The 23,713-nt window shown below is 39.2% G+C and overlaps 1 protein-coding gene across 6 annotated transcripts in view; it reads right to left on the bottom strand.

Moving 5' to 3' along the window:
- The window catches only part of NFX1 (nuclear transcription factor, X-box binding 1), an 88,069-nt gene that overhangs the window by 35,429 nt on the left and 28,927 nt on the right, over positions 1 to 23,713 (bottom strand). For all 6 annotated transcript variants that reach the window (XR_008465069.1, XR_008465067.1, XR_008465068.1 and 3 more), the window contains exons 6-18: positions 20,428 to 20,499; positions 18,660 to 18,799; positions 17,490 to 17,589; positions 17,153 to 17,370; positions 15,986 to 16,083; positions 14,497 to 14,527; positions 13,245 to 13,327; positions 12,616 to 12,724; positions 5,686 to 5,805; positions 4,915 to 4,994; positions 4,353 to 4,583; positions 4,002 to 4,075; positions 800 to 901 (exon numbers count right to left, since the gene is read on the bottom strand). Coding sequence is in view for 3 of the 6 variants with exons in the window: in XM_054192951.1 (XP_054048926.1) it covers positions 800 to 901; positions 4,002 to 4,075; positions 4,353 to 4,583; positions 4,915 to 4,994; positions 5,686 to 5,805; positions 12,616 to 12,724; positions 13,245 to 13,327; positions 14,497 to 14,527; positions 15,986 to 16,083; positions 17,153 to 17,370; positions 17,490 to 17,589; positions 18,660 to 18,799; positions 20,428 to 20,499 (1,458 nt within the window). In the remaining 3 variants the exon portion in view is untranslated. The remainder of the gene's footprint in view (positions 1 to 799; positions 902 to 4,001; positions 4,076 to 4,352; positions 4,584 to 4,914; positions 4,995 to 5,685; positions 5,806 to 12,615; positions 12,725 to 13,244; positions 13,328 to 14,496; positions 14,528 to 15,985; positions 16,084 to 17,152; positions 17,371 to 17,489; positions 17,590 to 18,659; positions 18,800 to 20,427; positions 20,500 to 23,713) is intronic.

The raw sequence follows: 23,713 nt of genomic DNA, 5'->3' as shown, positions 1-23,713 counted from the left end.
ATATTAGATTTTAACACAAGTTACAGACTGACTCTGGAATAATTAAATTCACAATTAAAAGAGGAGAGACGGTAACAGAAAATAAAGTAAACTGAACCTAGAAATTAGGGGCTTCAAAGGCCAAAACTTTCAGAAGTCAAGTTTCTGACAGAAGGATGCTGAAAATACTTGACAATTCCTTAAAGAAATGATACTAAAAGTAAAAAGACAAACTATTCCAATCCTGAGGAACATCAGTAGGAAAAGAAAAATCAAACTTAAGTCACAAGTGTTTTTGTGACTTAAAAGAAGATTTGCAGTGCCAGCCAGTATGACAACACAGAAATACCAATCAAATTGAGATACAAATATAAGAGATCTAAAAAGGGTAATAGAAAAATATTATAAATAGTAAGATGATGACTAGGGGAAAATATGCCCTATTAATCATCCAGGACGGAATACTGGATGCTAAACCAGAAGGTAAGTTATATGTCTAGAAATCCGAAAAAATCCACTGGAACTTTAAGGAGTTCGCTGGGTAGAAAGAAACTCTGAAACCACAACGATACTGTTCCATACATAATTGTAACAACAAACCAGCCAATGACAGAGATCTTGTTCTACATGAAAGCAAAAACATGAACTGCTAAGGAATTGCAAAATACTCTTTTAGCAGTATTGTTACAGTAGAGTCAGGCTATTTGCAGTCTTCCTATTTTAGCTGGGATTTTGCTCACAATATTCTGTATTTTTCACATCACCTATGTTTCAGGTACACACAAGGGTTTCAAATATGTTTCTACATGCATCTCCTTACCTGGCCTGCTTCATTTCTTTTTTTGTAATAAGTCTACTGATCTCCACTGAATCTCCCAGCTGTAGATCTGTTAACTTAGTGGCTATAGATATAGCAGCTATTCTGAAAAAGAAGAGCATTAGATTTCATTTAAAGCAACACATAAACTTTTGAAAAGGTGTATAAAGCTGCAGATTTAAACCTCCAGGTAGTGGAAGTAAAACAGACTGACCGTTTCCTCATCAGATTATAGAATGGGACTCTAGTTCCACATCATCTACTTTCAGCAATCTAATCTAGCTACACAAACTAAAAGGTTTCTTTCATCCCTTTCAAGCAACTAGGAGCAAGACTAACAACTGGACATGCTTCTTGAAGGAACTTTTCAGAGCATCAATTCTAAGCAAGTTTAAACTAGGCTATGCAAATACTCTTTCTTCTCACCTCCTTAATTTTCAAACTACTGCTGACCGTACAGCTTTAACTGCCTTTTTAACTTTTATGTAATTCTTCCTTAACTGCGTGCAACTAAAACCTATAAAGTGAATTTATGGAGTACTTGGAAACTTGCTTAGAAAATATGGATGATACAAGCAATAAGGAAAGAGCAAAATACCTACTGAGACTGTTAACAATTTTCTTTATAAAGATTCTTCATCATTCCCTTCAATAACAACCCTCCCCATCTGACTTTCTTGCTAAAATTTCTGTTACTAAAACATACAGCGAGTTTTCAGTGAAATATCCCACACCATTCTCAAACAAAATCATGAAAATGGAACTTTCTATCCTCTGAACCATCTTTTCTGTTAAATTCAGATAAAAGGATATGTTTGTCTCTATATGCTTTGCATCACATTCAGAGAACTAATCATGTGTCAGGAAGGAGAATAATGATTCTCCTTAAGTGTTGATAATCGGGGGATCTTATCAATGCTTATAAATACTTAAAGGATGGGTGTCAGGATGATGGGGCCAGGCTCTTTTCAGTGGTGCCCAGTGACAGGACAAGAGGTAATGGGCACAAACTTGAGCATAGGAAGTTCCACGTAAACATGAGGAGGAACTTCTTTCCTTTGAGGGTAGCAGAGCACTGGAACAGGCTGCCTGGAGAGGTGGTGGAGTTTCCTTCTCTGGAGACATTCAAAAGCCGCCTGGACGTGTTCCTGTGCAACCTGCTGTAGGTGACCCTGCTCTGGCAGGGGGGTTGGACTAGATGATCTCCAGAGGTCCCTTCCAACCCTATGATTCTATGATATTACATAAAATCAAAAAACACTTAGAGGCATCATCAGCTTCCTATTTATCAGGTGGTGAGAAAGTCTAGGTAACGGGCCATTAGATGATATGACATTAACATTTGTATTATAGGTACTGATGTAGCAGCACACTCCCTTTCCTGTTCCCTTGAGCATTCTTTCACTGAAAAAGCTCAAATCTCTTTCGTCACTTCTATAACGTTTTTGAGAAAACTTGGGTACCCCATTAATTTGTTGACCTTTACACAGTAGTACTACAAGAGTTTGTTGTAGTAGTACTCCAGTACTGTGTTCTGTTGGTTTTTGGTTCGGGATTTCTTTTTGATGCTTTTTCCCGTCCCCCCGCCCCACCCCGACAAGTGCATAGATGGTGGGAAAAGCGCCAAACTTAAATGCCACAAAAATAGACTATTTTTATTTTTCAGCAACCTGAAGAGTTGGAGTTATCATACAAATGTAGCTGGCATTAAATGCGGCCTTTGTTAATATCACATGGGCCAAGAGTAATTTGTAAACATATATGAACACATTTGACAAACAGATACAAACACTTGCTTTAAACTGATTGTTTCCTTCCCTTCCTCTCGATTTGGGCTCCACTAGATAAATAAATACATATGTGTTCAGCTTATGCATGCAAGGACTCTCATGGACTTCAAAGAACCATCTTCCTTGTTTGAGTACTTTTACAGTGCCTGAGCTATAGAAACAGTGGAGAAATAAACGCCTTCAAAACTTTGGACTTGTAATTATGTTACCTTCCCAGGATATCATTAATGACAGGCCTATGTCAATTTAAACTAGTATTTCAAAGTTGAGTCAGTCTTCTGATTTGTATTCATAGTGACACAGATCTTAACAACAAAAAAAAAAAACCACACCCTTTTTTTCCTAAAAAAGAAAAAGTTATCACCACTCCTACAAGTCTGCCTTGCATTCAACTTAGTATTGACTATAATTGTTCTTAACTGTTTCTGATTAGCGTATTTTTCTCCTCATTTTCATTAGGTAGTATTAAGCACCTATTACGTAGATGCTACACCATCTTCTGTCAGAATTTGAATCAGAGCAGTTATCAGTAGGAACAAAGAGACATATCCTACACTGAGCTAGTAGCGGGTCCTCAAACAGCAGTTCCAAATAAAACAATCATTAAGAAGCTTTCTTTGAAAGATGGGAAGAATCTGTGACCATGCTCTCCTATAAACTGGGATGCAGAGCAGAATTCTGGTTGTGTATCAATTCTCTAGATTAATTTTTTTACTGCCTTTCAATCACAGCCTCAGAGTAAGACTTTATTATTATTATTACTACTGTTTGCTATTTTAATTTCAAAAGTTCAAAAGCCCTACTTTTCTTCTTTTCCTTGTCCCTTCCTTGCCCTCACGCGTAAGAGAGAAAGAGAAGTAAGTTTAGAAATGGGATCTAGAGACAAATCTATTGCAATAAACGGAGTTGGGTAGGACTCAGTTTGCATATTACGAACAAAGATCTAGATGTCAAAACTCTCCTGCCTAAATATAGCTATTTCAGTATGACTTTTAAATCACACTTTAGCTTCCATCATCTGTATTGACTAGGTTCCATCACACATTAAGGGCAACTTGTACAGCAACTCACACATGGATATGTAATCACCCACGTTTAGGAGCCTGAATCTGGACCTGCCCAATTAGTCTGTATCCAATTGCCCTATGTGGTTAGAGCAGAGTTCCACAGATGGGAGATTCAAGCTTTGACATACCTCCACAGTTAGACTAACAGCAGTGAAGAGGAATATGTTCTATTACAGCATAGCTGGTATGAAAGCTCAGGGGAATGCAAAAAAAAGAAACGGTACATGAAAGTACAAAAAAAGTGTGAAAAAACTTGTGACATAAATATATTTAGTCAAGGCTGAAATTTAATGAAACTGCAAAGAAGTAAAACCAGTAAGGAATTAAAAGAATTACTATAGTACAAACCTTTGATATGTATTAGATGCTTCTGAGCAAATCATACTCTCTTTTCTTCTTCCACATTCACACTGAAGATCAACCTATGACACAAGAGCAGCTCTTTTTAACTTTTGTCTTTTTATGGACACGGAGGGGTGTGAGGGAGGTAAATTTATTCCTTTAAGAGTCCCATTTCAGTGGAATAATGAATAATTAAAAGTGACAAATAGTGTGGGGTTTTTTTAAAATTCAATATTAAAAGTTTACAGAAAAAATGTCATGTTATCAATATACAAAACAACATTTTTTTGTCACAACTGTTATTGGCTGATAATTAAACCATACAATTCACCTGTGAATTTGCTTTGGTTATCTAACCTTTGCAGAGCAGGATGTTGTCGGGCAGGGTGAAGAAGGATGACATGGAGCCATACAGGGGTGATTACAATATAGCCTTGGAATAACACACGGCTGTTTACACTCTTCATCTATAAGACATTCTCCTTTATGACAGATTCTTTTACATTTGTGCATTCCACATTTTAACATTTGATTGCAGCGAAGTCCACAGGAAATGTCAGTGAGATGACAAGGAATATTACTTCGCAGCTGGAAGAGGGGAGGAAAAAGATGACAGCTAATAATGAAAAATTCTAAATGCAAATCTCAAAGTACTTTTACTGCTCACATCTTCATTTGCATTGTACATACAGAATTCGTAATACTAAAATATCTTAAGACAAAGACTGAGATTTTCTTTACATCATAGTCCAATATAGCAATTGGTCTGAATGCATATGGTATAAAAGATATACTTTTTTAATTTAATCACATTAAACTCAAACTCCAGCAACATGTCAATTCCTGAGGCCACAAAAATTTAAGCCTACAGTCCTACAACATTATTTAGTATTCAAAAATATTAAGTATCCAGACTTACTTCATGCTTGCCCATACACCACTTCTGAATGAGATAGGTACAGGGTGGACACTTTTCCTCACTGTGACATGAATGGTACACTGCAGTCACAGGAATATAAAAGCCAGCACAGTTTTATTAGCATACTTCAGTCAAAAGCATTAAAGGAGAAAGCAAAGACTATTAAACACGCGTTTACATTTCAGAACTACACATTTCATGGGAAGTACAATGCTTCATGCAAGTATAATGCGTTCTTTAAAGTATTCTTTAAAAATTCTGACAGCAGGTTTTTAGGTGAATATTCTTCCATGTTTTCTAAATTAAACCGCAGAGAATTTTGTGACTTCTAAGCAGGGTTGTACAATCAGACGGAATTTGTCAGAAAGCATGTCTGTTTGACCTGTGGTATATTTTTTGCTATCAGACAATGTAATTCCAAGGAACATAGAAACTAACTGTTCACTAGATTATCCTACTGTTTCAATAGAGCACTTAATCTTTGGAATATAACATTTAATATGTTGTGACTATTAATAATGATCAGAAATAAAATCCACAATGCTTTTACCACTCAGTAGTACCACTACTAGTATTCATGGCAAGTTCTTAGTTGGTTGGCTTCTAAGTGTAGACTTTTGGAAATATTCATAACTACAGAAAAAGCATCTAATAAAAAAGCAAATATATTTTCAAAGAGACCTATGTACACTTTTCTATATTTTGATTAAAAAAAACTAAAACAAAAAACCAAAACAAAAACCCCAAGCAAAACTGAACGTCCTGACTTACCGGGATGATCGCAGTCGTGTGGCCTGGTGCATGTTTTTTTACACTCTGGTGGCTGAGTGCCACAGGGGACAGGGGGGTAAATCACAGATTCACCACAATAACAAGTTAACTCATCAAAACCTGAAAAAACAAATCAAATATATCCCAATGGCTACATGAATTTGCACTTCTCCACTATGAGAAATCTTTAAATTACATGCAAATGTCTTACTGTAGCTTCACTGGAGTGCTTGAGCATCTCCCACAAGAAAACTGGACTATGATCACTTTATTATGAATTATGCTTGCTTTTAGAGAGTGGTTCTTTGACAGCAATAGTTTGAACCAGAGAAAGAGAAACGCTCATGTCAAGTTGAAAGCTCTTGCTGTTCTATCCCTGACTTAAAAGTGGGGAGATATCCCTTGAATTCCCTTCCAGAAAGCATATAATCCAAATCCTGTGCTCTGAACTTCCCCCGCTATCACTTTTTCAGACCATTGTTTAAATTTTGTCCTTTTGCCAAGCCTGCACATGCTAGTGGGAAGATTCCAGAGAAAATGACCAGAAGGCCACCAGTCTGTTGACTTCTTTCTACGATTTCTTCTGTATGCTTCTTTATGTCATTTAGTATTACATAGATCCTCATAAGCATCTTATGAGCCTGTCCAAATACTTCAAAGTCAACTCTTTATGTTTTGGAAGTTCTCTGTCTCAGGCAGTATACATTTTTTTCTTTCCCACTCTCCCCCCCTGCCCCGGCCCTTTCCACATTTGGGAAACAGATTTTAAATTCTTATCACAAGATTCCAAATCTCAGAGATAAAATAAACAAAGGAATACAAATACCTACATACACCAATACACCATCACAATTAAAACTTAACACCGCACAAAAATTAATACAGTTCACTGCTGGTTTTCAGACTACAAAGAAACTCGGAGGGGGACTGACTGCAATGCAAACTACAGTTCAAACAGATAAATCCTTACAAAAACAGGACACTAAGAGAAAATATTAACATCACAAGTCATATAGAAGGAGATCTGAAAACAAAAAGAGAATATAATTGGTCTATAAACGAATAAAGAGATCAGGGAAAACATGCCGGAGGAAGTGAGAGAATAACGGGGCAATAAAAATACAAACCAACAATTCCAACCTGAAGAGGAGTGTGTTAAAGGAGCTGCTGAATTCAGCAAGTTGTCTGACTGGGAATCACAGGATTCCTTCTTCCTAGTCTACCAAAGCAAAGTCTGTTGAACACTAAAAGCCCAAAGGTTCCTACTGTCGCACTTCCATGAATATGATGGCTGCTGGATCAATATGCAGGTCCAGCCAGTAGCAAGACTGAACAGATACTCCAGAGAGACAAGACACACAACACATACATGACAATAACATGACCCGACACACAAACACAGAGCCAACCGAACAACAACAAGATTCAACAACTCAAGACCAGGGTGGATGGGGTTTTGAGCAACCTAGTGTAGTGGGAGGTGTCCAGGCCCATGGCAGGGGGGTTGGAAATAGATGATCTTTAAGATCCCTTCCAACCTAAACTATTCTATGATTCTATGAAGATTCATGTAAACAGGAATACCAATAGCCAAGTCCTCTTCCTCCTCTCCAGCTCATCAGGACTGAAGTTCACTAGTGAAGACACACACACATGTGTACACTCCAGATTCACATGCACACCACATTCATGGATGTCAAATATTAGAATAGGCTCTGTCTAGTATCCATACCCCTTACCCAGTCACTGGCTGAAACCTTGGCTATTTCCAGACACGGATCTCCTCCTACTAGCTAGTCCGTCCAGCTTTGAAGCAAGTTCATTAGCAAATCACCCACACATACACAGGCACACACAGAACTGAAATTAACAAGGGAACAGCTTCCCTTTCCTTCCCCTCCCCTGTCTCTCCTGGTGTTGGCACCCAGACCAAGGAGCCCCTGGGGCCCCTGTAACTTGTGATCCCATTCTCCAGCTGCTGGCTTACAGTAAAATAAGTCTGTCTGCTCTCTCCAGTTGCTAGCCTAGAGACTATGTGCTCCCATGATCTGCAGCCAAGTCTCCAGTTTTTGGCACTTACACCTCTCACATACACGGAATAGAGAATGAGATTACACTGAAAGATATTAAATCTTAATTCTTAACCAGGACAGTATGAACAGTTGTCATCAGGTACACAGGGCTCTGTCAGAGAAATGCACTAACCAGCAGCTTCATTTGTGCAAATGGTGCCTTTTATCTCCCCTTCTCTCCATTTTCCCATGCATCCACCTTGATTCCTCACAAATAATCTAGCAAAATAAATTTCTCCCCATTGGTCCCAGCTTAGCTACATCTGTACCCAAATCTGCTATTTCTGGTATCATTAGTTAGGTCACAGCAGCATCACACAACTACCTAAGTTCTGTTGGCCTTGCAATATGCCACTCCCAAAAAGGTTCCCAATACCTCCCTCCTCCAATTATCTGAGAAGTTCAGTCATTTCTCACGCTTAACATTTGTGAAATTCATCCATTCCTCATGGCACTATCTGAAACTTCTGTCAGCTCTTCACTGTGTTTTTTGTTACGTTCAGAAATTTCTCATGTCCATTTGTTTTTTATGGTCTGTTCAGTCAGTTAAATCTCAGGCCAGATCCCAGTCATTTGCCCATGTATCTTTGAGCGCATGGGCAGCAGAAAGGATCATAATTTTTGTCTAAGGAAACTCAATTACAATAAATTCCAGCAAATAAGAATGCTGGGGAAAACAAACCATTAAGGGTTACAAGGAAGAAGTAGAAAGAAGAAATAGAAAAAGCTGAGCAGTTTCAGAATGTTGATGGATTTTCTTTGGAAAGCAAGCATGGTAGGGCTTTTGCTGACCCTCACTACAGGTCTTGAAATAACATATAACCCTCCAGGCTTCAAAACCACAAATCTTCCTCAGTCCAGGAAGATGAAAGACCAGAGACCAAGGTCCCTGGAAGACCTGACTGTTAGACAGCTACACTGGCTGCTTGCTATTCATGAGAAGAATCCTAACTGTAGTGAAGGTTCCTTAACTAGCGCTAATTAGGATAATGGGGAGGCAGTGCAGAGAGGTCTCATCTGAAGAGTACAAGTATAACATCTGACAACTTAAAAAAAAATAAATAAAGCTATCTAATGCTGACATAATTTCTTCTCCCCAAGAGATATATTGCTGTCTTGAAGTAGACTGGGTGTGTACAGAGACCCTGGCATAGAAAGGGACCTCACCTCTCAGCACTGAGGAACTCACACTGGGAAGGTAAAGTACCTGGGAATCACACAGAACTACAGAGGTGTAGATGCACTCTAGTATTGCATCTTGACGCCAGCCCTCACCGTTCTCAGCAAAACCAGTAGTGGAGATGGAGGCAGGGGCAAGAAATCCAATCTAGTAAGTGGCAAGTGGCTTGCAGCTGACCATGCCACAGCACATGATACCACGGCTGATGCAGCCCAACCGCAAAGTGGTGGCTAGACAGGTGGATCAGAGCTAAGACTTATTGCTGAGAAGCACTCCCCATCAGCTACAGGGTCAGAATCACCCAATATATGCCTCTGAAATCTCAACCAGCAGCATCCAGGGAAAGCAGGTAAGATATCTTTAAGATACTGCATAGCTGATTTACCTCTGGACAGATTCAGAATGGGAGCCTTCAGGGACACGAAGGTTTAAGCCAAATGATCATAAGTATTTGGCTCCTTGAGTAGGTAGCTGCTTTTCCTGTGCTCAGAAAAGGGCCTCACTGCAAAATTTCAGCAGTGAAGCTTGACCTCTCAATTGCATCACATCCAACAGAAGGGCAGGCAGAAGGGTTGTACCAGTTGACCAGGGAGCCATGGTATCCACCGGGTGAAAAGCCTTGGCCTCTCCAGGCTCTACAACCAGCAGGTCTGAGGCAGCTGCCCAGATGGAGCTCTCATGGGAGCTCACTCTCACCCAGGTGTTGGGCTGCAGGGTGTGTCCTACCCTTATTCCAGTATCAGATGGCAGCAGTGAGCACATCTGTGGGAGGTGCCAGCAGGTAGAGGAACTCCTCCGCCCAGTGAGGAGCGATTGAGAATGATCAGGGAGTGCGAGAGGGAGATAGACTGACGGAGTCACAGCCTACCTCCCCTGAATCAGTCCCAACAGGCAGAAAGGCCACATGATTACCTGTCCTCTCTGCCTAGCCAAACAAGATAACTTAGAGGATAGGGGGCTGTGGGAACATGTTCCCGCCTAGTGAAGCAGGCATGTCTTCCCAGTAACTCCCCCCACCTTCCCAGGCACCCTTAAAAAATAGGTATGAGGCTCTGCAAGGGGAACGCAGTCATGACAAGGAAGATAAATTCAGGGTCCACAGAAGTTTCGCCAAGGTTAAGTCAAACTACACCCGGCATCCAAAATATCTTCAGTTAAGAAAAAAAAAAAAGACGGGTCATTGTCATAGGTGACTCCATCCTGAAGGGAGCAGAAGACCCGATATGCAGACCAGACCCAGTTTTCAGTGAAGTCCGCTGCCTCCCTGGGGCCTGTGTTAAAGACATAAAAAGAAAACTTTCCTCCCTGGGTAAGCCTTTCAGATTACTACCCACTACTAATTTTTCAGACAGGCAGAGATGATCTGTTAACAAGAAACCCAAGGGCGATCAAGAGAGACTTCCAGGCCTTGGGACAACTGGTTAAGGGGTCAGGAGCGCAAGTAGTGTTCTCCTCTATCATTCCAGTCATAGGGAAGGATGAGGGATGCAACAAGAGCCAGCAGATCAATACCTGGCTCCGAGCCTGGTGTCTGCGGCAGGACTTCAGTTTATTTGATCACAGGGTCGTTTACATGATACCAGGCCTGCTGGAGACAGATCGGGTAACACCTGTCTCAAAGGGGGAAAAGGATCTTTGCACAGGAGTTGGCAGGGCTCATCAAACAGGTTTTAACTGGATTTGAAGGGGGAAGGGGATGAATCCAGCAGCAGATGCAAGGGTCATTGATGGGTTAGAAACTATGGCTGCACCTGGGAATGGTCAGGTAGAAGTTAAGGCTTCTTCCAGCAAAAAGGTGGCAGGACCAGTAGCCCAGCTGAAGTGCTTCTATACTAAGGCACACAGCATGGGCAACAAACAGGAGGAGCTGGAAGCCATTGTACAGCAGGAAAACTATGATGTAGCCACCAACACGGAAACATGGTGGGATGACTCACACAACTGGAGTGCTGTATTAGATGGCTACAAACTCTTCAGGAGGGACAGGCAAGGAAGGAAAGGAGGCACAGTGGCTCTGTATGTTAGGGAGTGTTATGAATGTCAAGAACTTAATGATGGTAACAATAGGGTTATGTGTTTATGGTTAAGAATCAGGGGGACGGCCAACAAGGCTGATATCATTGTGGAAGTCTGTTATAGACTGCCCAACCAGGACGTAGAGTTAGATGAAATATTCTACAAGCAGCTGAGAGAAGTCTCAGGATCACAGGCCCTTGTCCTGGTGGAAGACTTCAACCTACCGGATATCAGCTGGGAACACAATACAGCTGAGAGGGAACGGTCTAGGAGGTTCCTGGAGTGTGTTGGGGATAACTTCCTGACAGAGCTGGTGAGGGAACCAACTAGGGAAGGAGCCCTGCTGGACGTGCTGTTTGTAAATAGAGAAGAACTTGTGGGGGATGTGACAGTTGGAGGAATCTGATATAGTTTACCACAGCATCCTCGTGGAGAAACTGGCTGCCCATGGCTTGGATGAGAGTATACTCTTCGCAGGGTAAAAAACTGGTTGGAGGGCCGGGCCCAGAGAGTGGTGGTGAATACAATTAAATCCAGTCGGCAGCTGGTCACGAGTGGTGTTCCCCAGGTCTTGGTATTGGGGACAGTTCTGTTTAATATCTTTATCAATGACCTGAACAAGGGGATCAAGTGCACCCTCAGTAAGTTTGCAGATGACACCAAGCTAGGCGGGCGTGTCGACCTGCTTGAGGACAGAAAGGCATTGCAGAGGGATCTGGACATGCTGGATCGATGGACTGAGGCCAACGGTATGAGGTTCAACAAGGCCAAGTGCCAGCTCCTCCACTTGGGTCACAACAACCCCATACAGGCTTGGGGCAGAGTGGCTAGAGAGCTGCCTGGCAGAAAAGGACCTGAGGGTGTTCATCGAATGAATGTGTGCTGAATATGAGCCAGCAGTGTGCCCAGGTGACCAAGGAGGCCAACAGCGTCCTGGCCTGTATCAGGAATAGTGTGGTGAGTAGGACTAGGGAAGTGATCGTCCCCCTGTACTCCGTACTGGTGAGGCCCCACCTCAAGTACCGTGGTCCAGTTTTGGGCCCCTCACCACAAAAAAGACATTGAGGTGCTGCAGCAGGTCCAGAGAAGGGCCATGAAGCTGGTGAGGGGTCTGGAGAACAAGTCTTATGAGGAGCGGCTGACGGAGCTGGGGTTGTTTAGCCTGGAGAAAAGGAGGCTGAGGGGAGACCTTATCGCTCTGTACAACTACCTGAAAGGAGGCTGTAGGGAGGTGGGGGTTGGTCTCTTCTCCCAGGTAACAGGCAAAGGGACAAGAGGCCTCAAGTTGCACCAGGGGAGGTTTATTTAGACTGGATATTAGGTAAATTTTTTACACTGAAAGTGTTATTCAGCATTGGAACAGGCTGCCCAGGGAAGTGGCTGAGGAACCTTCCCTGAAGGTATTTAAAATACAGGTAAAGTGGTGCTTAGCAACATGGCTTAGCGATTGTTTTTGTCAGAGTTAAGCTGATGGTTGGACTAGATGATCTGAAAGGTCCCTTCTAACCTAGGCAATTCTATGATTCTACGAAAAAAACATACAATCAAAATCAACTGCATATTATTCAGGTTCTGGTCAATCGGGGTCACATTCTCTGTCCAACTCTGATCAGTTAAGTGAATCAATTTCTAAGAAATAATGTATTCTTGCACATAACTCACTTGTTTGCCAGCATGTTTGACAACTGCCCCGATGACAGGGTTCTTCACATCTATGAAGCCCACAGTTGAGTTTACGACCACAAACCAAAGAACACTTATGTTCTGTGTCCTAGGGGAAGGTAAAAAAGAAAAGCAGAATTAAACTATAAACGCTATTGATTTATTTTTCTCTGTGTGGTCATAATCTACTAATTGACAAAACTGTGTAGTGCAAAAAATAGTTTAGGCCTAATCTACACAGTTTTTCCATCACTGTATGGATACACAATTTCTAAAGCGGACTCTTTTAAGAGGTCTGTTGCAGACATAGGTTACATCATAGCTTATGCTACTTGTATCAAGTAATATCCTTCCCCTCCCCATTCTCCCTGGAATCACTGCATTGACAAAAAACACCTTTACAGTGATTTAATTGCATTTAGGCTGGAATATAGTTTTATGTTTATACTGATACCCATAAAACAAACGCTACAAAATAAATGCACACACAAACTTTTTGAGCACGACCAATACTGCAAATAGAGACTGAAGATGCACAAAAATGAAAAGATAAAAAAGCAAAAAAGTCTTAACATCACAACCAAAACCAAATATAGTGAGCAATTTTATAAAGCCACATGTAAACTTACCACACAGCAAACTTCATTACACTTGTGTCGTCCACATGATCTTTTCTTGTTGCATCGCTTGTCACACATGAACGTAATGGCAGCTATTAAAAACAAAAAACCTCAAAAACCCCATCATAACTTTTATGTCTTGGCTTATGCTGAGAACAAAAGCTGCAATGACAATATTATGCTAAGGCTGCTGCAAAGCATGGTCTAGAAGAGACTAATACAGAGTAAGTCAGCAAGCAAACTTTTAAATTACTTGCTTTTCCACATTGATTCCCCATGTGAACACTTGGATTCCTTTAAACAAACCCTTGTTCAAAAGGATTTTTGACAGCAGAATAAATGAAACTAGTCTGTTTCACATTAGTCTTTATACCATAAACTTTGCACAATAGAACACAGAAAACAGGATATTCCAAAATGATGGAGTACCACAAACATGCAATTTAAGACTGCTCAAATTGGTAAGGCAGTAAGAGTTAGCTAAATGCAACTACTGCTGATATGAAACTAGTGCCAACAAAGAACATCCTTATCACCATCCACAGGTAAGAAAAGCAATCACTTCTGGATTCTGAAGAGGAAAGTCTTCATAGACAAAAGCCAAAATTAGGAAAGACGCATATTACTATCTTATGTACCTTGTAAGTAAATACTTCAGTAAGTACCTCAGTATGACCTTATGTATCTTGTAAGTCCGTCCCTCAGTATGACAGGGGTAAACATTTCACTGAGGTGATTCTTAGATGCCACACCCAGAACACCAAGAAGTATTCCAAATGGGAACTCTCTGCCAAGCTCAGATGCAAAGACCAGCAGCACACAACCATGAAGCAGAATCAAAGCTTATATTTCCCCAGGCACTTGGAAAGAGCAGGGCAAAAGCATTACATTGCATCTGAGCTGTGCAAGTTGACCCAAAGATATGCAGGATGTCACGGAGTGTGGGGGGAAAGCCGGGGGGAAAGAGAGGAAACCTACTGAACGTGTTAGGTGGCATAAGAAACTGTTCAAATTGAAATAGACAGCTTGTTTGGAATCTTTGAGATAAACGCTGAAGAAGTCTTTCCTTATGTAAAAGACAGACAGGAATGAAGGAGATTTATTTCAAACCTCTTCCCAAAAGTAGCAGCATCTCAAAAAATGACCGATTTGGCATAGACGTACTGATGTTTCCAACTTTGTCAATCAAACCCCAAATTAATACGAGTTTTGTATTGTTTTTAAAGCAATTTCACACTATATATGTAACATAATATTGTACCTTTATTTCTGAGTAGAGAACATGGGACTTCCTAGGAAACAAACAGGGAGCCATTAGGTTAAAACAGATGAAACAACTGAAACTTACCTAGAAAACACCTAGTCACATGATATAGAAAGAAGCAGCACCCTCAGTTTCACGTGTATAACACTTCTATATACAAAAGTGAAACAAAAGCTGGAAAAGAATCCTCAAATCTTTTAACACAATACATTTTCCTTAGAGATTCAATACCAATTAAAAAAAAAAAGTTGTAGCTTTCTATTCCCCACTTAATTCAGCAGATAACACCATGAAGCGACAGAAACAGGTTTCTGCTAAGAAACCAGAAACTTGCATGGAAGAAACCAAAAGAGCTCTCCCAGAGAATATTGACAGAGTGCATAAATTTGTACTTTGACCAACTATTCAAAAAATGCAAGTCTGCCTTGATTTAAAAAAAAAAAAAAAGAAGAAAAAAAGAAAAAATAAGAGAGACAAACCTCATAATCAAAGAAGATTAAAGACCTCAACATGAAAATAAAAGGTGATGGAAGAAAAGAACATTGTTGAATTGCTGATTGACTACATTTAAACCTTTAGTCATCAGAACTTTACATTCTGATTTGTGATTTCTGAGCAACACATTTTTCATGACTGATTTAAATTACCACTGTACTTCACTCATACTTTTTCAACAAGCAGCTTTCTGGTGTCTGAGAAGCTGGACAAACTAAAACCCAAACCTTACTACTTTGTTTCAGACCTCAGAATGAAAGATAACCTGAAGGCTTCTACCCCATAACTACTTTCAGCAAACTTGCAGGAGAGAACTGTTCCAGCCTCAAGCAAAGTCTCCGTCATTTCTATGTACTTATAGACTTACATATTCAGAAACCATCCCTACTTATAGATCATATATGACAGGTCAGAAAAGTCAACAAGGGTCCTACGATAGTAACCAAAGACTTCAAAGCTATGATTACGGAAAGTAGCATAGTTGAAGAATATACTAATTATTATATAACAGTTGCTGAGAATCTGATGGGTCACTATATAAATGTGCAAAGAATAGGGACCAGTAAAAACTTCATATTCTCTCCAAAAAATCTACAGTAAATCTACAGGCTATTACTATAAAGTTTTAGTTAGCTCTTTATGTTAGGCTACCTTTCTTCTCTCAGTTTACATTACCCTTGGTAAAACCACCATTCTTTGTGCTATATAAATACTGTAGGATAACATAGGACTTTGAAGACAGATTAAATAAACAATTTTGTGTAAACTACAAAAATACTTCAAAAAATTGCCTTCACAATAAGCAGCCTATGTTAGCACTTCACAGTAATCTAGTTTGCATCTATCAGTTAGCATACAATGGAGGTTCTTGCAACTAAGGAGCACAGAACCTCTTATACTTCTTAGCTTTCTTTTCTTCAACTACTTCAGCTCCTTTTTCTCCACAAACCCACAGATTACCTGTTTCCATGGCCAAGCTTTATACACTCACCTTTTTTTTGAAGCCACACCTACAATAAATATTTGATGTGTGAGAACAAGGTCTACAGTCTCCTTCATGGCAAAGGCTTTCACATGTATGAATGAACTCTAGCAAAATGAAAATACAAAGATTAACAATTAATAAAAAAATAAAATCCATGACCTGGAACTTCATATTTATTGGAGCATTCCTGGTCAAAGATACTAAACTTATGTGCAGCTAGGTTTCCAAAAAAATTAACTATTTTGAGTTAAATGTGCATAAAATTTTGCCGTTATTTCCAACTTTTTAATCCTGAATCTATAGTCTATATAGAGTTTCAGGTATACAACTAACATCAAAAATGCATATGTTTTAAACATTTTTTACATTAACATATGGGAAAAAAAAGATTGTGTGCTATTATTTTACCCAAATTCCAGGAATTTTAAGTATTTTTTTCAGCTCATACCTTCATATTTCACTTACTAGCTTAACTGAAATTCAACTAAAAGCTAAATTACTCATTCCTTTTCTACTTGTTGCCCTGACAGAATGGATCAATAACAAGCCCTCATCAGAGACCAGCATTGGTCTCTCTCCTCTCTGAAGTCCAACAAATCACAATTAAATATGTAGTGTGTTAATCTGAGCATCGCACAATCTCATAGTTAAATATACTTGAGTTACCTAATGCACTCATTAACATGTCAAGTTGCTTCTGCACATAACTTTCTCCAACTTTCCAATGCTACTTTTTACTTCACGACCCTCTTTACAGCAGCAGGAAATGAGTATTTACTGGTGGCATCTGAACAAAGTCATTCATCTCTACCAGTCTCCACATCACAGTCAAAGGTCTAGGTGGGCTTTTAAAAGACATCAGCACATACTGCTTACTCTCTGGAAATTTCTACAGTTCTATGCCTCTACCAATATAGGAAAAGGACATGTAAATAAATTTAAGAGGCTAGCTAGTGTTAGTGCTTTCTAGATAAATATGTTTTAAGGTATCGTTATGAACAAACAGCGAGACTGCAGGCTCTGCAGTGGCTTTTACACTCAGTTCAGTTAAACCCCCAAATCACTAATCAAATACTTATTTCTTGAAATGAAACAGTTAAGGAGCACCTTTTTGGTTTTCTGTTAAAAACAGTGAGATAATTTGAATACTCTGATGCAGAAAGTTCTAATTACCATAGCTACCACAAGAAAGAGGTTTGCCACATGTTTTTCCACACGACGGGATAGGGTCTGTGCATATTTTACGTTCAACACAACCTAGTTCCAGTAACTTGCTGAGAGGAGTCTGACCACAGGGACAGCGATACACTACTTGTGGAAGCCGTGGACAGAGGGGGCAAGGCTGAGGATGGCATACTTGTGTACAGTTGTGCCTCCCACAATTTAATTTTCTGGAAAAAAAACAAAACAAAAGAAACAAAAAACAAACCAAAGGAAAAAAAATCACGATCACCAAGTGTGAATAAAATGACCTTTATCTTTTCAGAAGCCTAAATTTTAGTGACCTTACTTGCCACATATATTCTGACATGAGAAATTCCCAAATCCATCAGAGAATTCTTCCTTTGTCCCACACAATACTTCTTTAAAGTTGCTTCCACAGTAACACACTGAAAGAAACCAATATTCCAGAGAAGATACCACAAAGCAAATATAAAAACATAAAATGTGAAAAATTGTTACAGTCAGTTTTTAGAAGGATAATGAAGTTGCTGCTCTTTAGATTTATTTCAGCAATAGAGGTTTCTCAGTCCTACAGAAGCTGGAATACCTGTTTTATTTGTTCTGATAAGGAGATAAAAACTAAAGGGGAAGTACTATCTGAACAAAAAGCTTAAAGCGGTATACATAACAAATTAATTATTACCTTAAAGTTTGAGAAAATTAACTTGCAAATTTCTATAGAAACTGTGCAACAAAAATGTATTTGCATACTGGCACACGTACTTGGACAATTTAATTTCCATTGCAGACAAAGTTTAGGAATTTTTAACAGAAACTGTGAGTAGCTTCTTGATATGTGCATTCCAATACCTCTTTCTATTCTTCTTCCATGTACTGTTTAATCAAGTCTCAGAGTTACAGTAAAAGATTAAGTAGGATCAGGTCAGAAGGACCCTCAGTGGATCAGCTAGTCCAAGCCCGTACTTAAAGCAGAGTCAGCTATGAGACCAGACCACATTACTCAGTGTTTTATTCAGTTGGGTCTTGAAAACCTCCAAATTTCTGAGAAAAGAGTTTTTCCTTACAGCTAGTTATAACATTTCAACTTAGGCTCATGGCCTCTCATCCTCCCTGCCGTGCACAGCCTGTCTTCTTGACTACCTCCTATTAGCTACTGAAAGGCCACTACTAAGACTTCTTATGGTAACAAAATCCAGTACCACCAACCTGTCCTAATAGGGCATACGCTCCAACTGCCTAATCATCTTGGCAGGATTCTTTCTAGTCATGCTTATATTGTTATTTTAAAATATATAGTGATGCTGACATACTTTCCATTTTTAAAATATTCTAAAATATTCTAAATATTCTATTGGTTTCGTTAAGTAAAAATAAAGCACTTGCCTCTTGGTACTGTTTTATTTCCCCACCCTCTTGTTTTCGTAGTGTAGAGTCCATTCTCTATGCTGCCCATAACTATAATGCATTATAATGCATTAGGCATTCCAATACTTACCTTGCTGTACTGTTAATTGGCAAGGTGAACATTTTCCTGCATGGCACACTTGAGTACAGCTGTGCTTACCACAGTTTAAAGTATTTCCACATACATTAGAACAATGAATTTTTGTTGATTGGCCACAGCGAACTGAATGACTGTAGAGAAATGAGACCATAGTCTGTCAGCTACCTTAATATCTATAAAGCATTTATTAAAAAGGAAAATACTTTTTCAGTAAAATGCCAAAGCCTTTGAAAGGGAGCATAATTACTAATGGAAGAGTTTTTAGGAAATAACCACCCTATTTTTTGGGAAAAATTCTGTGATTTTTCCCCCTGCTTCCCCACCCCCCTAAAGTAGGGCACTTATCACAGCAGTGAGTCTAGAGAATTTTCTCTTCACAAAATGAAAAAAAAAAAGTGACGCTATAACTTGAACTTAATGTATGGTTCTGCATCGTGCCAGAAGAACAGATATTTCTACTACAGACATCTTTCTGAAGACTTAAATGATCTTAAGGCCACTAAGCACAATGAATATATGGATGTGGGCCTTAAAAGTGAGTCAGTAGTCTATCAAAAGAGCTGGTTTTTTTAAGCTAAATTGTTAAAAATAATGGGACAAAACAATAAATTATCCTCTTTTTCCATTCTGGCTGGCCTCATACAATGGCTGTAAAACATGTATTTGAAATAGTAAGTTTAAAACATCTTAAGGTCAGAGGTGCCATACCACACATCTTGGATGCTAATACAGTACAGATGAAAAAATGCTATTTAGAAGCAAATTTTAAGTATTACATGCAGTATTACAAAAATCAGCGATCTGGCGAAACCAGCTGGCACATACAATAATCAAAGATGGTTGCATCTATTAAATCTTTAAATGTAAGGAATAGCTAGAATAAGAAAAAGGAGGTGATCTTACTGTGAAAAATAAAATGCAGTAATCTACAACCAATCCATTTTTATACTGAAGGCAAAGTACTTTCAACTACAAATACTGCCACAGAAGTAGCTGTGCCTTCCTTTGAAAGATTAAGATCACTTAATATTACATTCAAACTTTCAGAAATAATTGTTAAAGTCTGAAAACCTTTTTTTCTAGAGCAAGAATGCTAAAACCTGAAATCAATTTTTGTTAGTCTGGGTTCTGGAAACAAGCACAGGCAAACATTTTATTACACAGAATCAGTTCTAGGTAGCTAGAACAGACTCAGAACAACTTAATATGAGAGATCACAGATAGTATGGGCAGTACAATCTTGCTGTTGGCAATGACACTAAATGCATCAAACATGCAAGGAAAAGAGCCTTCAAGTCAGGAACATATTACAGACTTCTCTCGTGCTAGTGGTAGAGCTTCCCAGAAATGTACACATTATTTTTGAAAACAACATTACATTCCATTCAGATAGAAAAGGTGTGAACCTTTTTCTACTTCTTTTCTCTGTGTCTTCTACAAAATAAAATTAATAAATACTAGAATAGGATTTCAAAATCAAATCAACTCACAGGCTGCTTGGACAATTCAGCTACATGTATCATAAATTCATTTTAACACAAACAACTCTTAAAAGTTCTTTAACGATTGAAAGTAATTGCATATTTTTAAAACATAAAATTCTCCAAATTATTTTAGCACGCAAATAGAAGATACAGCTCAGAATAAACTTTGGTCTGTAAACTTTTAATAAGCTGTAAGAAAGAAAAATTGTATTATATAAACTTTTAATAAACTATTATTATATAAACTTTTGTTTCTAGAACAGAAGCAGTCTCACCTTGTTTGTCCACATTCACATGTTTTTGTCACAAAGGCTGGACATGAAGGGCAAGGTCCTGGATGGCATAGGCTTAAAAATACGTCAAAAAAGCAAACAAAATTGTAAAGTTAACTTTAGCTTTACTACACTCCTATAGAAACAACCCATCATGACCCAATCAGCAATGCATTATCAGAACATTATACAAGCCACCTACACTCCTGCAGGGTAAGAAAGCCTTATTAACACAAGAAAAAAATATTATATTATTACAGTGGCATAAGTCAAATATCACTGATGTTGAAGGAAAACTTCAGTATTCCTGCTGCTGTCAAATCAACAGTACCAGTGCTAACACATTTCATGTTTTGCATTTCACCAGCAGACATGCATCAACTCAAATGTGTTCATCACTGCTGACCCTCAAAACAAACATTGCATATCCAAACCATTAATATGTTTCTTTCTTCAGTGATCCTAAATAGATTAGAGACAAAAATCTTCTCTGTTAATTTCTTCTTTTGAGTTGGGGCCTTTATCTTTGAATTCAGCATTTCTTAAGGCCATCAGTAAGAGCTGTTGTCCCTCTTCCTGTAAGGAAACGTGTGGGAGATGCAGCAAGTCTGCCTCGGTTTTCTTTCTTACCATCACATGCAATTCCCTGTGAGTGTCATCAGTGTCACTCCTTTACTTAATTAACAGATCTCACCTCCTACTTCAAGAAACACTAGATGGTCCCTAACTGCATATAAGACCTCTGTTGGGCACAGACAAGCCCAGGTTTGTGAAACTTAACTAACTTGTCTGTACTCTTCCTTAGCCAGCTCCCAGTCACCTTTCTTTGCAAATACAGCCACTCTGATGTGGAACATTTATCATCGGCCAGAACTGACCAGCCCAGATATCCTAGACAAAAGAAAAAAACAGCAACAACAAAACAAAACACCAAAAACCCCCATAAACACAGACTACCCAATTACATGGTAATACTAAACACCTCAAGTAGAGTCACTACGCAAATACGATTTAGTACATCAGTTACTATAGTCATATGCAATATAACTGAGTCATATCAACACTTTGTCAACAGTGGTCTGGCTCCCTTCTTCCTCTAACGCCCCTCCCAGCTAACAACAAGGCCTAATCTATCACCCAACTTATGCCAGCTCTAACAGTAAAGCCAAGCCATTAGATAATAAACCAATACAACACAAAAAACAAACCACCAAAGAAGTCACAAACCGTCAGTTTTATGGTATAATGAAGAGTTAAATAAGCACCAGAGCAGGCACAAGGAAAGCGAGAAAAGAGCAAAACCAGATGGAGCAAGTAAAACACAATACAGAAGGAAACAGGAAGAATGCAAACCATTAAATTAATTAAAATTGTATTGTGGAACTTGAGACAATGAGAATTAACTTCCGCACTCTGCAGTAGAAAACCTCATGTAGAAGGACAGCACTATACATTTCAGTGTCTTGACTTCAATTCTCACAGATGCATGTAGGATTCTAAAGGCTGGATGCCAGCTTATAAACTTAAGAATCAAGTTAGAAGTAGATAAAAACTCAAAATACCATGATCCAAGTCATCATTTGGAAAAGGGTGAAGACACATCATCTTCAGAAATCTTGTCACGTTAAGTTTTCTACTGTGGAATAATTACTAAATTGGCTAAAAATACAAAAGTATAGCATTGTTCACACATTAAGGAAAAGTATAAAATCAAGAGGCTTCTGAGGTAGAAAACAGCTGCAGCTGGCATGAAGAATACAACACCTGTGGTTCCCTGATAAGGATGCTTGTGAAGCTACATAAGGTACGGGATGGGATGCAATTATTCCGCGGCTTTACCTTATGATGTATAGCAGATACGGGAAAGGGATGATACCATGAAACAGATAAGCTGCCAATTAGCTGCCCGCTAGATGCTCAGAGCCAACATTTTGCCAAATTTTGATGAAATGCTGTCCTTTGTGCGATCTTTGCTCATTATAATGTCATTATAGTACCAAAACACACCTCCATCCCAAAGGCTACCCGCCTCCAAGGTGCGACCACTCCTCCTTGAGTCTGCGCCCTGAATTTCTCATAAACTCTACCTTTAATTGTGAAGCGAGAGAATTTTACACCAATCATAATAAAAGTATCTATGACTAAAGTCACTCAAACCCCACCCTGAAGATAACAAATAGTATAAAAATAGCCCGAGAGAGGGGGAATACCCAGGGAAGACACCATTGCGAAGAATTCCATCACTGATTTCCGGGATCAGTCGACGGGCTGAGCCTTTCTTCCCCGCCACAGGGACACCTTTGGGTAAGACTTAGACTATACCGAGTGCTTCCTCGGGAAACTTAGAAATCTCTCTAGAGAATCTCCTTCCTACATTTATAGCCAGGCTGTATCGTTTGTAACTTTGTCATGCGTTTTGTGTACTTTCATTTGCACGTGCTTTGCAGACCGTGTATTTATCACGGGGGAATCCTAAGAACCTAGATATCTGTTGTATAAACTATAAACTGCACTGTTTAAGTAGCTAATCGTTTCGGTTTCTCACTGAATGCGACCAAAGACTTGAGAGTGGCTGTGCTAGTTCATGAGCACGACTAGACTGAAGGTGCAGTCCACTATTAGCGTTTCCAAATTGTAACAGTTTAATACATATTAAACGTGACTGGACTGCTAGTGGCGAATGGGGCATCACTCAAAATTTAAACCTAGCCGCACCTAGCCTCCCACCTCGGTGAGGGGTGTTAGAACGCAAGGGGGTTTATTTGCTGCCAAAACTGCTTTGCCCCTTTCACACAACATCTACCCAGTATATTATTTTACTCAACACTGTATATTCAAGCAATGTTACTGTTGCTTCCATAAGCCCAGTCTTGACATGCTTCCTCATGATACTATACCACACAATGGCAATTTATGCTGATCACAGATATTTTTAAGTTGTAAATACCTATAATAGTAGACTGCAGTCTTATAGCAAGATTCCTTCTTTTAGAAGATTATCACTCAATTGATTTCCAGACCTCTCCAAGTTTTGATAGCTTGTGTTTCTGAGAAAGTTTTAAGTAAGCTTGTGTCATTTTGTTAACATGAATAGAAAAATTCTAGTAATGCAAAAACTAACCCTTTGAAACCAAACTTCTGACTTTAAACATAAGTATTCCTTATGCATCCCTCCAGATACATGGACTCGCACACTACTTATTTAGCAAAGTCTCTGGTACAATCTGGTTTATGCAAAAGCTACAGTATGTCTACAGTTCCAGGATTTACTTGATCAATACAACAACAG

Source organism: Rissa tridactyla, chromosome 2 (assembly GCF_028500815.1).
Source record: "Rissa tridactyla isolate bRisTri1 chromosome 2, bRisTri1.patW.cur.20221130, whole genome shotgun sequence".
NCBI lineage: Eukaryota > Metazoa > Chordata > Aves > Charadriiformes > Laridae > Rissa > Rissa tridactyla.
The sequence above is the reverse complement of the archived record's forward strand: the minus strand, read 5'-3'. Positions and strand labels throughout refer to the sequence as shown.